This window comes from Gymnoscopelus braueri (assembly GCF_963280865.1).
Source record: "Gymnoscopelus braueri genome assembly, chromosome: 12".
NCBI lineage: Eukaryota > Metazoa > Chordata > Actinopteri > Myctophiformes > Myctophidae > Gymnoscopelus > Gymnoscopelus braueri.
Genome location: NC_137614.1, coordinates 48,558,607 through 48,576,592, shown reverse-complemented (window position 1 = coordinate 48,576,592; position 17,986 = coordinate 48,558,607). Strand labels below are relative to the sequence as shown.

The 17,986-nt window shown below is 43.3% G+C and overlaps 1 protein-coding gene across 1 annotated transcript in view; it reads left to right on the top strand.

The window, feature by feature from the left end:
- Nucleotides 1–818: 818 nt before the first annotated feature.
- The window catches only part of LOC308096627 (E3 ubiquitin-protein ligase TRIM39-like), a gene marked incomplete at both ends in the record, with an annotated part of 41,272 nt that continues 24,104 nt past the window's right edge, over nucleotides 819–17,986 (top strand). Inside the window, 2 exons of the mRNA XM_080444039.1 lie at nucleotides 819–2,198; nucleotides 9,486–9,538. Coding sequence (XP_080300165.1) covers nucleotides 819–2,198; nucleotides 9,486–9,538 — 1,433 coding nt within the window. The remainder of the gene's footprint in view (nucleotides 2,199–9,485; nucleotides 9,539–17,986) is intronic.

Genomic DNA, 17,986 nt, shown 5'->3' with positions numbered 1-17,986 from the left:
GTACAGTAAGTTTAAGGCTGGACTTGGACATCCTCTTCAGACATCCATCCATCCATCTTCAACTGCTTATCCGGAATCGGGTCACGGGGTTAACAGTTCCAGCAGAGAGCTTCCCTTTCCAGAGCAACATCCACTTCCCTCCTGGGGGATCCTGAGGCGTTCCAAGGCCAGGGTGGAGATATAATCTGGTGCTGTAATGTGAAGTCACATGATGAAACTTGATTCAATTATTAGCTAGTGGGACAGAGGTCAGAATCTCCATGTATGAGATCACTTCTTGTGTTTCAGCATGAACACGCCTATATTTAACTTGTCTTTAAAGTAATGTCACCATGTCCGCCAACACTACATCACTGCCATAATCTCAAATGCAAATGCATTGCTGCCCTCCGCCCTCAGTGGGTGAAAAGGTGATTATAACTGAACTTTGCATTGCAAATTTGCGTTATCAAGGCTCTGCCCATTGCCAGTCTCACCTGACATGAAACAGGAAACAGAGAGGTTGTTAACCTTACTCCTCACACTGCAGTACTATCATCCTCACACACATGGAGAGACCGATAATAAGAATCACCTTCAGATCAAACACAACTTCCAGTGAGGAGGACAGACTGTCTGTCCACAGCTACAGGAGGGAATACTGACCCAGACCACTTGAACCTGCTGCTGACTCTGTCAGCTGAATGGACTTTAACAAGAACCAGGATTCACAGTGAAAGTAAACTTCAGGGAACATTCTAGAGGAGGGAGGGTAACCACGACTGACTGGCTGATTTCCTGGCTTGAACAGTGTGTTAGTAGCTTCACTCGGAGACCAAATGGCTTCCACGTCGTCTCGCCCTGAAGAGGATTATTCCTGTCCCGTGTGTCGTGACATCTTTAAAGATCCTGTTATCCTGTCCTGTAGCCACAGCTTCTGTAAAGCCTGTCTGCAGGAATGGTGGAGAGAGAAGGTAATAAAGGAATGTCCAGTTTGTAAAGAGAGACATTCAGTGGATCCACCCAGAAACCTGGCTCTGAAGAACGTGTGTGAGGCCTTCATACAGGAGAGACATCAGAGAGCTTCAACAGGGTCTGAGGTTCTCTGCAGTCTGCATGCTGAGAAACTCAAACTGTTCTGTCTGAGATGTCAGCAGCCAGTGTGTGTTGTGTGTCGAGATTCTAAAAAACATACCGACCACAGATTCAGACCCATCGATGAAGCTGCTCTGGATCACAAGAAGAAAGTCCAGAAATCACTGAAGCCTTTACAGGAGAAACTGGAAGTTTTTAATGAATTTAAAACAAACTATGATAAAACAGCAGCACACATTAAGGTCCAGACTCGGCACACAGAGATGCAGATGAAGAAACAGTTTAAGAAGATTCGTCAGTTTCTACATGAGGAAGAGGAGGCCAGCATCCATGCACTGAGGGAGGAAGAGTCGAAGAAGAGTCAGATGATGAAGGAGAAGATTGAGGGTCTAAACAGAGACATCTCACCCCTTTCAAACACAATCAGAGCCATAGAGGAGGAGCTGAGAGCTGAACACATCTCATTCCTGCAGAACTACAAGACCACAATGCAAAGAGTCAAGTTCACACAGCAGGACCCACAGCCGGTCTCAGGAGCACTGATAGATGTGACCAAACACCTGAGCAACCTGACCTTCAGAGTCTGGGACAAGATGAAGGACATTGTCTCCTACACTCCCGTCATTCTGGACCCCAACACTGCCCCTCCAGTATACATCCTGTCTGATGATCTGACCAGTGTGAGACGTGGAGAGAAACAGCAGCTTCCTGACAATCCCGAGAGGTTTGACCCCTATGACTTAGTCCTGGGTTCTAAGGGCTTTAACTCAGGGACTCACAGCTGGGATGTTGAGGTTGGAGACAATACAGACTGGGACGTAGGTGTGTTAGCAGAGTCCTTTCAGAGGAAGGGGAAAGGAACGGGTCAATTATGGAGTATAAGTTTAAATAAAGGTAAATACACAGCAGGCTCCGAGTCCTCACCAGGGTCAGACACTGATCTCTCATTGAAGCAGAAACCTCAGAGGATCAGAGTCCAGCTGGACTGGAATGAAGGAAAGCTGTCCTTCTCTGATCCTGATACTAACACACACCTACACACCTTCACACACACTTTCACTGACACACTCTTTCCATACATTTACACTAATCATACTGTCCCTCTGAAGATGTTACCAGGGAAGGTCAGTGTAACTCTGGATAGTTAGACATGATGATGAATGGTGGTAAGAAGTACTTTAAAGGGGAACAAGTAAAGGAACATTACTAGTAGTATAGTGTCTATTTCGACGCTGTCGGGTAGAAACCTCTTCTCTCCATATTAAACACATTTCTTTCGTAAATGAACGCCCTACTTGTACTTGATCATTAAACAGCGTCACACAAAAGCATCACAAAATGATGCTTATTTAAATCCTGAAAAGTAACAGTTTTGGAACATACTGTATGAGGTTTCCACCCAACAGTAGTCTGGGAGGCATTGCGTCGGAGCTTGGACAGCAGGGGCGCGGCCACTGCGTTGTGATTCAAATCAACAGCCAATGAAGAAAAGGGGGCGGGATCCACATGCAGTGGGTGTTGCATCTTAATAGGATCGACGGGAAGCAATTTCCCCTTGAGAAATTGCGGCCGCCATTGTTGTGTACTGCTGTTTGCCTCTCGTCGGACTTTTTAGACGAGTTGCACAGCTCTCAGACCGGTAAGAGGCGTGTCCGCTCAGATTCTGAGCGTAAGCTACATCCCGCCCACAAATACCAGGGCTCTGTTCCAGAAGTTCCTCTCCAGAGCTGGCGAAAACTTCTGGGAACTCAGATTAACCCAACAGAGACCATATGATGTGTTGTTTTCTATGGATGACAATCAAGTGTCTAAAGTAACACTAGTCTCTGATCTGTGATGTCATCAACATGTTCATATGATGGGATGATTATGTTGTTATGAATAATATCTTATTATAGTTATTAGTTAATATCCATAACCAATACTTATAAATCCTATTATCACCTGTCTATTATCAATAATAATAGTAATGTTAAAAAATTATGTAATGTTTATAATTAATAATGGTAATGATTGTTTGTTACTGATGGTTATTATTATAATATTTTAGGTTCAGAGTTAAATTATCAAAATGATAAATATAACTGCAAAGCGGCAATTTGTCCTTTGACAGTTTCTGACAACTGTATTAAAGATACATCAGACCATCAGACCTTTCAATCATTTATGGTAAAATCTGTGCCAGGTCATGGCCTTCTTCAGCAATGCCATCACTCCTACTGTTCAATTTATGGGGACATTTATGGGTTTCAACAGCTTCATTAAACATAGCCATCTAGTTTGTTGATGTTTGGACAAACTGTCATTCATTTATGGACACATTTGCACCAGACCCATGAATGTGTTTGGAACTGGTGGCTACAACTATTTGGAGATTTAATATACAATACCTGGTTCAACAGTGAAACATATAATAATTTAATGTATATTCTGATTTGTGTTGCAATTGTAGTTTTACTATATCATGTATCAGACTAATGTATCAATACTGTATTTTCTTTTTTCATTCTTTTCATGTAATTATACCCAGAACAATAACACAAACATTAAAAACGTTCCTACTTATGAAAATGACTGATTTACATACTGGTATCCTGTCCTGCAGTAGAAAATAATGTGAAGGATAAATAAATAACTGGAGTGAAATGTATGAATACACTTAAAGGGATAGATAAGGAGAAGGGTGGAAATGAACAGGAAAACAAGACACTCAACTAAAATGATAGAGAGCCATCCTGTAGAGATGTTTTAACTGTACTATGGTCTACATGCTCACTGAAATGCCCTGTTAACTGTTTATTGTATAGTCACTCAATGAGATGGGAGACACAGTGTTTCTGATGTGTAATGTGACCGCATTCATAATTAAAGTCTGACTATCGAAAAATGATCTGAAGTCTTGGTTGTTTTATAGTGAAGTACAATAGTGGATTTTCATGATTCATGACTGCATGTGTGATTCTAGTCTAGTCTTACTGCAGGGTGTGTTGGCATGAAATATTTGAGTAACACTGGTGAGTAATTATTATTTAGTATTTAAAGGATCTACACCATGAATTTAAAAAATATATATATTTAATATCATATTGTATATGTCCCTCAAACGTTTTTCAAAAGGTTTGAGCCTAAATCAAGCCTCAGATATACTCATTCCAACTAACTTCTCTCTGGCTTATAAAGCACTTTCACCTGCAATACCACATTGTCCTGTTTGGCACGGGGTGCTATTGAGCCAGTTTGTATGCATGTATCTCCTGGTTCTGTGTGGAAAAAGTAAAAAAATAAATAAAGATGGGATTGTACCCTGACGTGACGTCACGTCAGGGTGCAAATCAGTTTGGCCTGTTTTGAGAACAATTTACAGAAAACCCCAGATTTGCTGTGAAAGCCTGAGTGTTCAAACTGGGGTATTTGTGGGGATAGAAGAGAGGTAGGGGAGACCAAAAACACACAAAAAATAAGAAAATGTTCAAATTCATGGTGTAGTCCCTTTAAAAAGATAGATTCATAAACGGTGAATTACAAACATTTTCAACATTTAGTGTTTTATTTTCGCAGTGTCATAATAATGAGTGCATAAAGGAAGATTAGCATGTATTTTATTATAAAACTACTATACTATATTCTAATCTATTTCTACAAAGTGTTTGTTCAAATAAAGCCTTATGGTTGTGCACTGAAATAACTGACCCTATAGTCTTTATTTACAGTGGTTCTTCAAGTGGGTTGGGGGATTCGGGAACCCCCAGGGTTCCTTGAAGGTGTTCCAGGGGTTCCCCCGGCTAAATAAGTTAAAGGGATATTTAACTTTCAAAAAAACTTTTGGTCATTTTATCATCTACTCAGGCCTTTGTGAGTCCCCCAGACAGTTTTTAAGTTGCTTGATTCATTATTTAGATATTTGATATTCATTTTATCAGACACGCCCCCTTCCTATACAAACCCATTGTAACTTCAAACTCCATTTTAACCATGTTAGATTCATCAAAAACACCCGTCCTTGGTTCTGGTGACTCACCCTGCCCTCCTAATGCGTGAGGGGGCCGTGATTTTTCAATAATTTTTTTCATTTATTTTTAATATTTTTTTTGGAAAATGAAAAAAAAAAACAATACAATAAAAAATAATAATAAAATAAATGAAAACAGTAATCGGAAAAACACGGCCCCCTCACGCATTAGGAGGGCAGGGTGAGTCACCAGAACCAAGGACGGTGTTTTTGATGAATCTAACATGGTTAAAATGGAGTTTGAAGTTACAATGGGTTTGTATAGGAAGGGGGCGTGTCTGATAAAATGAATATCAAATATCTAAATAATGAATCAAGCAATTTAAAACTGTCTGGGGGGTTCACAAAAACCTGAGTAGATGATAAGATGACCAAAATTTTTTTTGAAAGTGAAATAACCCTTTAATATAGCATCAACATTTCAAAGTTTTAGCTTGTATAGAGACGCTATTTATGAGAACGTGGAATATAGAATTTTGTTTTTAAATCTTCTCTTCTGGGGGTCCCTGGCACACAATCTTTTCAAAATGGGGTGTGGCCACAGCCAAAATACATGTTAATTTGGGGGTGCTTGACATGAAAACGTCTGCCAGTGAAGTATACAACTCACTCCTCAAGTCCTGTAGTGTGTTATTTCTACCAGAAGGTGGCAGTGTTTAATCATAAATGGGAATTTACTCCTCTGTATTATGATGACTATTTGGAGGAGTTTTATACTTTGTATTTTCACTGCTAAAGCCCTATCATTAGAAATGTCTGTACTTCTGTCTATGCCAGCCAGGGGTCTTCAGCAGGGGGTCATCAGAGTTATTACAGGGGGCCCGCCAAATCTTTGTGTGATATAATATTTGTACATTAACCACTTGAACACTAGCATCCCTATTCTGAGAACTTTAGCCAAAAATAGCCGATCTACAAGCTCACATGTGAGCTTGTAGATCGGCTATTTTTTTTTTAAAAAACGCCTTAGTTTTCGAGCTGCGTTCGCTTACCGCGTTCGCGCGTCTTACTTGTATTATATAGGCTACTAACCCTAACACTTTAACTCAAATAGCTCTGATAGGTTTTTGTGTTTTTCAAAAGTAAAAAATGACAAGAGTGACTATTTTGTCATGTTGATTGAACTTGGAGTTCCCACACATCATCCTTTAGAGTTTGAGAGAAATTGTTCTTTTAAACCATTGTGTGGTTGAAACATGGACATCATCTACTACACACAAGTAAAACATACAATGCAATCATCATTTTGTTCGAATTCTAAATAGACAGTATTACTGTGGAACCCCCCAAAGGACCCCAGGGGTCCTTTGGGGGGTCCAGCAAACGTAGTAATATAGAATCTCAATCATGTACTCAAGTACGTACCAAGTAATGTCCTTAAGTAAAATTTTGAGGTATTTTTTACTTTCTTCAGTATTTACAATTTACTTTTACTCCATACAATTATTTGAACACTTCAGTTACTTGGACATTCTGCATAATGAGTACTTTTACTTTTGGTACTTTAAGTACATTTTGATGCCAATACTTTTGTACTTTTACTCAAGTTAATTTTGAATACCAGACTTTTACTTTTAACCGAGTATTTCTACATTGTGTTATTGATACTTTTTACTTAAGTAACAAATGTGAGTACTTTTTCCATCAGAACTCCTTAGTCAGATTCGCGCCACTTTTAAATAATAATCATCTCCAGCTGTGTGAATGATGCAACCTTTAGACCAGGGGTCTTCAACAGGGGGTCCGGGACCCGAGGGGGTCCTCAGAGTTACTACAGGGGGTCCGCCAAATCTTTGTGACATGATTTTCTCTTTTACATATACCACTTGAACCCTAGCATCCCTTTTCTGAGGAGAACTTTAGCCAAAAAATAGCAGATCTACAAGCTCACAACGCCTCGCGCTGCTAGGCGTTGTGAGCTTGTAGATCGGCTATTTTTGGCAAAGAGTTATAGGTGGAGAGGGGAAAAAAGAAAAAGAGCCGCAAAAGTTTATCTGAATACAATAGCCTATAGAGGGGCGGGGGTCCCTGCTTCATCTCTCTCTCAGCTATGGGGGTCCTGTCCTTGGCCTGAAAAGGTTGAAGACCCCTGCTTTAGACCGACCAGGACAGGAGCTGGACCTGAAGTAGTTTACAGCGCCACCAAGAGGTCAGTTTAATTTTTTTTTTGCTTTCTTAAGAGTCATATTTCCATTAATCTTAATCATGAAGGCAGTGATATGATATGATAGCCTATTCGTTTTTATTAGATTCTATACTTAATATTTTCGCTCGAAGCCACCATTCCTTAGCCTGGTAAACCCTCCCTCCAGAAATCTCATTTGTATTTTATCCTGGAATCAAATGGAAATTAGATTTCCGGAGGGAGGGTTTACCAGGCTAACCATTCCTCCCACTGAACAGTGAACAGGTGAGTTGCGCAACGCTTTTGCTCAGTAAAGTTACTTTGAACATACATGTATTATAATGTCTTGATAGGATTTTATGACAATTATTTATGATATTGTTTTGCGGGCCTATATGCCGCTCAAAACTCGGTTTGACGTGTGTGTGTGTGTGTGTGTGTGTGTGTGTGTGTGTGTGTGTGTGTCTATGTGTGTGTGTGCGCGGTGGGGTGGGGAACTGCACACATGTGTGGGTTGTCTGATGTTAGCATCGTCACACGTTCCAAACCCGCAGTGGTTCGGCTGGTTCCCAAATGTTTTATCTCGAGAACCAAAAGAAACATTTTATGTCCCGAAGGATTTAGCATCTCTAATGTCACTGACCAGGTGAGCTATGATGAACACACAAAACAACACAGTAGGCCAACTTTAGTCGCAAGTCGGAAATAAACATTTATAAAGTTGCTTAATTGCTAGCTGTAGAATACAACTCTCGTAGACGTATTTAGGATGCTGACGTTTTCAATCTACGAGAGTTGTAGGGTTCACCCCCCATGGATACAGGGACTTTCAGCACTATACCCCGTAGACACGCCAAACACGTACAAATTGAAAATAAAGGTGCTTACCCCCACGCCCCAAATGTTAACTGTCTCTACGCGGTAGTAGTTTAATGTAATAATCCATATGTTTCAATAGAGAAGTGTTTTAATGCCGTCTGTGGCCGAACGCCATTTTTTCACCCTCGTTTACTTCCTGTTTACATTGAGTGTAATTCTGGGTTTCACCAGATGGGCGCCCATTGGGAACTTCCGACAGAATCGGCCACAGACGGCATTAAAACACTTCTTTATTGAAAGATATGGATTATTACATTAAACTACTACCCCGTAGCGAGAGTTAACATTTGGGGCGTGGGGGTAAGCACCTTTACTTTCAATTTGTACATGTTTGGAGTGTCTACGGGGTATAGTGCTGAAAGTCCCTGTCTCCATGGGGGGTGAACCCTACAACTCTCGTAGATTGAAAACGTCAGAATCATAAAAAGTCTACGAGAGTTATTCTACTTAATTGCAGCTATAGGCCAACTCACGAGCAAACTACGTATTTTACAGTGGTGGAAAAAATAGTACTCAAAATGTTTTACTTATAAGTAAAAGTATCAATAGTGCAATGTAAAAATACTCCATCCCAAGTAAAAGTCTGTAATAACAAAAATACTTGAGCTAAAGTACAAAAGTATTGGTATCAAAATGTACTTAAAGTACCAAAAGTAGAAAGTCTCTGTGATGTTGGTAGTTTTAAAACCCCAAGAAGAGAAGATTAGTGGAAAAAAAAGAAACTAAATTATTCAAACATTTTCAAACACTTTCAAGATTTTTCAACAAAAAAAAAGTTCAAAAATAGCAGATGTAGGCTACAAGCTGGCAGGCTCTGAGCTTGTAGATCTGCTATTTTTAAATAGCCATGGTAACGCATTTTGCTGGGGGCCGTCACCCCCTGGAACCCCCTCAAGGACGCCTGGGGGTCCCAGGACGGCAGGACCCCACTTTGAGAACCACTGTCATAGCTACAGTAACAGTATACACCTTTGAAGGAAGAAGAAGTGTCTGTTTTAGGCCAGTATGATTGCCATGGCCCCTTGTCCAATTTGACAGTGTTCTGCTGCTATTCAATGAAACTTTCGTTGAATGTCTCAACTAAGTACAAAACCATAACAAAACCTACCCTAAAGTAAGTTTGTTATAAAAATTCAGTTGGTTGTGAATTGGTTGAGTCTTGCTCCTTCTATACTACGCTTCATGTTGCTCACAGCCTGGAAGCTTTAATCCATTAAGACTAAAATCTTAACGGATTAATAAAATAGCAGATCTACAAGCTCATAGCGCGGCACCTGTGAGCTTGTAGATCTGCTATTTTTGAATAGCCAAAGAATAAAATAAAGACTCAGATGCGTTCCCGGATTGAATGGGTTAAGAAACAATATAATGATGATCTTTTCTTTGTATTGGTGATAGATGGTGAATGGAAGTGCAGCGGTGATGGACCCAGACATTACGCACATCATCAGGTGAGGACTGTAGATTTTGTCCCTATGTCAGTGGTTCTCCAATTTTTTCATGTCAAGGACCCCCAAATTGACACTTATTAGCCCGCGGACCCCCATTTGAAAAAAATATGCCAAGGGCCCCCCATAAGAGAAGATTTTTACAGCTCTAGCAGTGATTTTCAACCATTTTAATTTCAAGGACCCCCAGTTTGACATGCATTAGGCTACGAACCCCCATTTAATGACATTTCTATCTCTGAGACCCCAATTTATATTGTAAAATCAATGTTCATTTAACTCTTGAGAGTGTACAAATGGAACCAAATGGACCCGTTACCATTTGGTTCCATTTGTACACTCTCAGAGTTACAGACCCGTAAGGGTCAATTTGGTTCCTAGCTATCTATCATTTGGCTGGGGACCCCCTGGAACTCCCTCAAGGACCCCTGGGGGTCCCCGGACCCCACTTTGAGAACCAATGCCCTATAGAACTAATGCAAGCAACACAATGATGAAGGCTTCTAATGAGGCAGTGTGGAGGTTGACATTGTGTGTAGTTACAATGTGCATTATATATTCACCCATTCACACACACATTCACACACCAACGGACCAACGGTGGGAGGAAAGTCCATGCAAAGCACCAACCTGCGTCGACCATGCGTCGCATTGCGAGCTTGTAGATCTGCTATTTTCAAATGGCCAAAATGTATATAGGGCTGAAGTGGTTATTGAATGTTTTGTTATGATAATCAGAATCTACAAAGTAACTAGTAACTAAAGTTTTCAAATAATTGTAGTGGAGTAAAAGTATAACATTTTCCTCTGAGATGTAGTGGAGCAGAAGTAAACGTACTGAAAATTGGAAGTACAGTACTTGAGTACATGTACTTAGTTACTTTACACCACTGCTTTTGACACTATAACCGGAATGGAACCGGGAACACGTCCGATTTTCCAAGTGGCCCCTCTTATATCTCCTGAGACACTCTGAGAACTCTCTGGACTCTATAGTCTGGACTCTAGTCTGGACTGGTAGGAAATGAATTCTGTTACATTGGAGTGGATTAGTTTGAAAGAGTGTCTGAGTGACATCCTTGTTTTGCTCTCCAATCAGTCAGTGTGTGTGTGTGTGTGTGTGTGGGGGGGGGGGGCAGGGGGTTCCCAAGGAGACAGAGAGGTAGACAATCATACGATAAGGCGATGGGGGGGGGGGGCGCTCAGCAGAGCAGTGGTTCTCAATCTATTTTGTGTCACGGACCCCCATCTGAAAATATGTTGTGCCACAGGGACCCCCAGAAGAGGAGATTTGTGGTTACAAATTCTAAAGGATAATTTTTTATATTTTTGAAGAACTTTCAAAAATAGCAGATCTACAAGCTCGCAGCGCGGCACAAAGGGACGCGCTGCGAGCTTGTAGATCTGCTGTTTTTGAATGGCACTCTCAGAGTTACGTGAAAGGGTCCATTTGGTTCCATTTGTACACTCTCGGAGTTGCATGAAAGGGTCCATTTGGTTCCATTTGTACACTCTCAGAGTTACGTGAAAGGGTCCATTTGGTTCCATTTGTACACTCTCAGAGTTGCATGAAAGAGTACATTTGGTTCCATTTGTACACTCTCAGAGTTGCATGAAAGAGTCCATTTGGTTCCATTTGTACACTCTCAGAGTTGCATGAAAGGGTCCATTTGGTTCCATGTGTACACTCTCAGAGTTACGTGAAAGGGTCCATTTGGTTCCATGTGTACACTCAGAGTTACGTGAAAGGGTCCATTTGGTTCCATTTGTACACTCTCAGAGTTACATGAAAGGGTCCATTTGGTTCCATGTGTACACGCTCAGTCATATTTATGGTGTAACTAAATGCTAACAGTTTTTCTATCTAATAAGGTAGGGAGAAGGACCGCAGCCTTGCTTAACCCTTCTGTTTATAATGGAGTACGCTTTAAGCAATATTTGTCAAGGAAACTCATTTAGTCCCCATCCGTCGTCGGTTAATTGGCAACATGTGCTACTTTACGACATAATTAATTGTAATAATCGTAATTAAATTGTAACAATTAAGACAAATGGCAGGCCAAAGCTCACATAATGAGGTTATTTAATTACACACGGTGTCATGGATAATGTTCTAGTGTGGGACAGTGGGAGTGTGTTTGTGTGAAGAAGAAACATTAGAACCAGCCAATTGCTATGCACTTTTTAATAAGCTGGTAGATCTACTATTTTCACCGTTATTGATATATCTGTACTTTTGAATACCAGTGGTGTAAAGTAACTAAGTACATTTACTCAAGTACTGTACTTGTGTAATATGTTTTGGTATTTTTACTTTGCTGGAGTATTTCCAATTATCAGTACTTTTAATTCTACTCCACTACATCTCAGAGGCAAATATTGTACTTTTACTCCACTATAATTATTTGAAAACTTTAGTTACTAGTTACTTAGTAGATTTTGATTATTATTACAAAACATACATCAACCAACCACTTCAGCCCTATATCTATATATATATATATCCATCCATCCATCTTCAACCGCTTATCCGGAGTCGGGTCGCGGGGGCAACAGTTCCAGCAGAGAGCTCCAGACCTTCCTCTCCTGAGCAACATTAGCAACTTCCTCCTGGGGGATCCCGAGGCGTTCCCAGGCCAGTGTGGAGATGTAATCCGCCCATCTGGTCCTTGGTCTGCCCCGGGGTCTCCTCCCAGTGGGACGTGCAGCGAGGACCTCCCTAGGGAGACGCTCGGGAGGCATCCGTACTAGATGCCCGAACCACCTAAGCTGGCTCCTTTCCAAGCGAAGGAGCAGCGACTCTACTCCGAGTCTCTCCCGGGTGACCGAACTTCTCACCCTATCTCTAAGGGAGATGCCAGCCACCCGTCTGAGAAAACTCATTTCGGCCGCTTGTACCCGCGACCTTATTCTTTCGGTCATGACCCACACTTCATGACCATAGGTGAGAGTAGGAACGAAGATTGCTCGGAAGACCGAGAGCTTTGCCTTCTGGCTCAGCTCTCTTTTCGTCACCACAGTGCGGTACAGCGACTGCAATACCGCTCCTGCTGCTCCGATTCTCCGGCTGATCTCCTGCTCCGTCCTCCCCTCACTCGTGAACAAGACCCCGAGATACTTAAACTCCTTCACCTGGGGCAAAGCCTCATTCCCTACCCGGACTGCACAATCCACCGGTTTCCTGCTGAGAACCATGGCCTCAGATTTGGAGATGCTGATTTTCATCCCAGCCGACGCACACTCGACTGCGAACCGATCCAGTGAGAGCTGAAGGTCCCGGACCGATGGTGCCATCAGGACCACATCATCCGCAAAAAGCAGTGACGCAACCCTTAGCTCACCGAACCGTATACCCTCTCCGCCACGACTTCGCCTCGAGATCCTGTCCATGAAAATCACAAACAGGATAGGTGACAAGGCGCAGCCCTGTCTGAGACCAACCCCCACTGGAAAATAATCCGACTTACTGCCGAGCACACGGACACAGCTCTCGCTTTGGGCGTACAGAGATTGGATGGCCCTCAACAAGGTCCCCCTCACCCCATATTCCCGCAGCACCTCCCACAGAAACTCCCGGGGGACCCGGTCATATGCCTTCTCCAAATCCACAAAACACATGTAGACCGGATATGCATACTCCCAGGCCCTCTCCAGGATCCCTGCCAGAGTAAAGAGTTGGTCAGTTGTTCCACGACCAGGACGGAAACCACATTGCTCCTCTTGAATCTGAGGTTCGACTATCGGCCGGACCCTCCTTTCCAGTACCTTGGCATAAACTTTCCCAGGGAGGCTGAGTAATGTGATACCTCTGTAATTGGCACACAACCTCTGGTCCCCCTTTTTGAAAAGTGGGACCACCACCCCAGTCTGCCACTCCCTCGGTACTGTCCCAGACTTCCACGCGATGTTGCAAAGACGTATCAACCAAGACAGCCCCTCAACACCCAGAGCCTTCAGCATTTCTGGACGAATCTCATCAACCCCCGGAGCTTTGCCACTGTGGAGTTGTTTAACTACCTCAGTGACTTCCTTCCGGGAGATTGACGCCGATCCCCCATCATCCTCAGGCTCTGCTCCTGTCAGGGAGGGTGGGTCTGATGTCATTGGGTTTAGGAGTTCCTCAAAGTGTTCCTTCCACCTCCCTACGACTTCCTCACTTGAAGTCAGCAGAGCCCCATCCTTGCTGTATACAGCTTGGATGGTTCCCCGCTTTCCCCTCCTGAGGTGCCGTATGGTCGTCCAGAACAACTTTGGTGCCGCCCGAAAGTCCTTCTCCATGGATTCCCCGAACTCCTCCCACACCCGCTGCTTAGCCTCCGTCACAGCTGTGGCTGCCGCCCTTCGGGCCTGTCGGTACCTTGCAACTGCCTCTGGAGTCCCCTGGGATATCATACCCCGATAGGCCTCCTTCTTCAGTCGGACGGCTTCCCTGACCACCGCTGTCCACCAGGGTGTTCGAGGGTTACCGCCCCTTGAGGCACCTAAGACCTTCTGACCACAGCTCACAACCGCAGCTTTAGCAATAGAGGCTTTGAACATTGCCCATTCCTGTTCAATGCCCCCAACCTCCACAGGGATGCCAGAGAAGTCCCGCCGGAGGTGGGAGTTAAATTCCTTCCGAACAGAGGTCTCCTCCAAACGTTCCCAGTTCACCCGCACTACACGCTTGGGTTTGCCAGGTCTGTCCAGAGGCTTCCCCCGCCATCTGAACCAACTCACCACCAGATGGTGATCAGTTGACAGTTCCGCCCCTCTCTTCACCCGAGTGTCCAGAACATGCGGCCTCAGATCAGCTGATACGATTACAAAATCGATCATTGATCTTTGGCCTAGGGTACTCTGGTACCAAGTACACTTATGAGCATCCTTATGTTTGAACATGGTGTTTGTTATTGTCAGTCCATGACTAGCACAGAAATCCAATAACAAGCCACCACTCAGGTTCAGATCAGGGAGACCGTTCCTCCCAATCACGCCAGTCCAAGTATCCCCGTCATTGCCCACGTGTGCGTTGAAGTCCCCCAGCAAGACTATGGAATCCCCCACCGGAGCCCCATGCAGGACCCCATGCAGGGTATCCAAAAAGGCCGAATACTCTGAACTCTTGTTTGGCGCGTACGCACAGACAACAGTCAGAGTTTTCCCCCCATCAACCCTTAGGCGGAGGGAGGCGACTCTCTTGTCCACCGGGGTGAACCCCAACGTGATGGCACTCAGCCGGGGGCTTGTGAGTATCCCCACACCCGCCTGAGACCTCACACCCTGAGCAACTCCAGAATAAAACAAGGTCCACCCCTTGTCCAGGAGTTTGGTTCCAGAGTCCTTGCTATGTGTGGAGGCAAGCCCCACCAGGTCTAACCGGTAGCGCTCTGCCTCCCGCACCAGCTCAGGCTCCTTCCCCACCAGCGTAGTTACGTTCCACGTCCCAAAAGTCAGCCTCTGCTGCCCCTGATTGGTCCGTCTGGAACCTCTGCTGTCACTGCCACCCATCTGACAGTGCACCCGACCCCACTGGTTCCGATCGCGGGTGGTGGGCCCACGTGGCGGCGAAGATCTGCCCACGTTCCTTCTTCGGGCTGTGCCCGGCCGGGCTCCGTGGTTAGCCCGGCCACCAGGCGCTCGCTGACGAGCCCTTCCTCCGGGCCTGGCTCCAGAGGAGGGCCCCGGGCTTCCTCCGGGCCGGGTCGCATCACTTCGTCTTGAATTGTCCATGAAGTGTTTGGTGAACCATTCTTAGTCTGGCCCCTCCCCCGAGACCACTTTGCCATGGGAGACCCTACCAGGAGCACTAGGCTCCCGACAACACAGCTCCCAGGTTCATTGGGGCACACAAACCTCTCCACCACGGTAAGGTGATGATTCATTGGAGAGGTATATATATATAGCGGATCTACAATCTCACAATGCGTCGCATCGCGACGCATTGTGAGATTGTAGATCTGCTATTTTCAAAAGATATTTATACATTTGAAAAACAATGTTACTTTTCCCACCATTGTTGAATACTAATACTTAAAAAGCAAGCACTTCTAACCCGAGTGCAAATTTGACTGGGCAACCTTCACTTAGTGAAAGTGTAATGTTTATACTTTGCAGTACATCCCTGGAAATGCAGAGGAAGAGGATACTACCCAAGTTTCCTGGAAGAGGAAGAGAGGAAGCTCCTCTTTCCTGTGCTGCACAACATGCAAGGTAAGAAAACACAAACTTACATCTCTGACTAGTTTTTTTTTTCTTCTCCCAGTTCCGCTCAGTCGCCCAGTATTGTTGTGCAACCATAAGACATGATGGGAAGAAGGCCTGACAGCCACAGATATCAGTGATTAATAGTTTGCATGTGATTTGGATGAGGCAGCACTTTGAACAGGTTGCATGTACGATGCTTGAGTGTTCCTACTCTCTCTCTCTCTCTCTCTCTCTCTCTCTCTCTCTCTATGATGCGCTGTTCTTCCGCCGCCTTCAGAAAAGACAGAAAAAAAAATCATTGACGTGTCCCTGTACCGTTTTGAAGAATGTTTAACTGTTTTTAAAGACCTAGATGGGAAAGCGAGTCATGTGTGAATTGTAATTACCCCCTGTTCAAAGTTTATACGTGTTTTGAGAGAAAACAAACTGGTTAATTTTTCTCCCCCCAACCGGCCAAGTGAGACATTTTGAGGTGTCCATTTGTCCAAAATGGTCTCGTCGTCGTGCTGTCACACAGAATAGAGTTACATTTTGAAGCGAGGTCAACGCAATGATTATATGATCCGGTGTGCATATAGACCAGGGGTCGGCAACCTTTCTTGACATGAGTGCAATGTTTTCATTGTTTTGATATATTAGTCAGTGTGGCATGTCAACATTAAGTTTAATTATGACACCACGTCGAAATGTAATATTTCCAACTGATTTTGATTGTCCATATTACTGTAAGCAACAACCTTTTTTTTTTCTTCTTCTTTATCAGGATGTAATGATCATTAGAGTTAGGAGTTTGAATGAATGTAGAATTATGTGCAGGATGTAATTTGTACATAGATGTGAGGGGACTTAATTTAACTGACTAAATCCCTTTTTTGAATATTTAATTTAAAAAGAAAAAAAAACCTCTCTCACACACTTATGCCAGGGTGCCAGTGATCACCCTCCCCTGTGCCAATGTTGGCACCCGTGCCTACGGTTTCCTACCCCTGATTTAGACTCAGAGAGGACTTGTGGCAGGTACCCAGCATTACTGCTAACCTTAAAATATTAAGGCCTGAGGCCGATTCTACCGTTTTCCGAAAATATTTTTTTCCTGTTTCTATATCAGTGGTGCTCAAACGTTTCCATGTCGAGGACCCCCAACCGTACGTATTTGGCCGCAGACCCCCATCTCAAAATATGTTGTTCCAGGGACCCCCCAGAGCCAAAGATTTGTGTAACAAATGTTCGCTTTAAAAAAATATATATTCAAAGATTTGCACACATTTTCACGATTTAAAAAAAAATAGCAGATCTACATGCTCGTAGCGCGGCACTCGGTGCCGCGCTATGAGCTTGTAGATCTGCTATTTAATGGGTTAAACCGTATATGTGGGTTCACAATGTCATCCAGTAAGGAGAGAGAGAACACATTTATCACATTACATTTTATAGTGTTCCAATTCTGTCTAGTCTTTGTGTTTCATCACTTCTAATTTCACTCGTTTATCCCCAAAAAATAGCCGCTCTACAAGCTCACAACGTGTCGACGTGATAGCGTGTTTTGAGCTTGTATATCTGCTATTTGTTACACTGTTTTACACTAACTTCACTAACTTCTCCCTCGTCATGCCGGATGGGGACTTTGATATAAGCACAGTTAAACACAAACAGACACTTTGTATCTTTCTGTCCTATTTGACCACATATTAACCTATTAGCAGCATAGTACGAGAGACTCTGATAATGAGTGTAAGGGTTAAAAAATATTGTCTGCAGCAGTGGTGTAAAGTAACTAAGTACATTTACTCGTGTACTGTGATTAAGTACAATTTTGGTACTTTAGTATACTTTGGTATTTTTATGTACTTTTACTTTCCTGGAAATTTTCCAATGTTCTGTACTTATACTTCTACTCCACTACATCTCAGAGGCAAATATTGTACTTTTACTCCGCTACAATTATTTAAAAACTTTAGTTACTAGTTACGAGTAGAACTCGTGTTCTGTATGTGTGAGGTTGTACTGTCAGTGTTGTTGCCATGTCCACTTATTATAAGCGACTTTGGGCTTGTTTTTTCCTTTAAGTCGCTTGTAAATATTGGTGGTTGTGGGTTTTTGGGGCTTGTTTCTAAAGTGTAGTTGCTTATTTTGGGCTTGTTTCCTAACGTTGTTTAAAACGGTGGTTCTCAAACATTTTCATGTCAAGGAATCCCCAAATTTTATGTATTTGTCCGCAGACCCACATTTAAAAATATTTGGTGCTTACAGTGTGTGGCCCTGGTT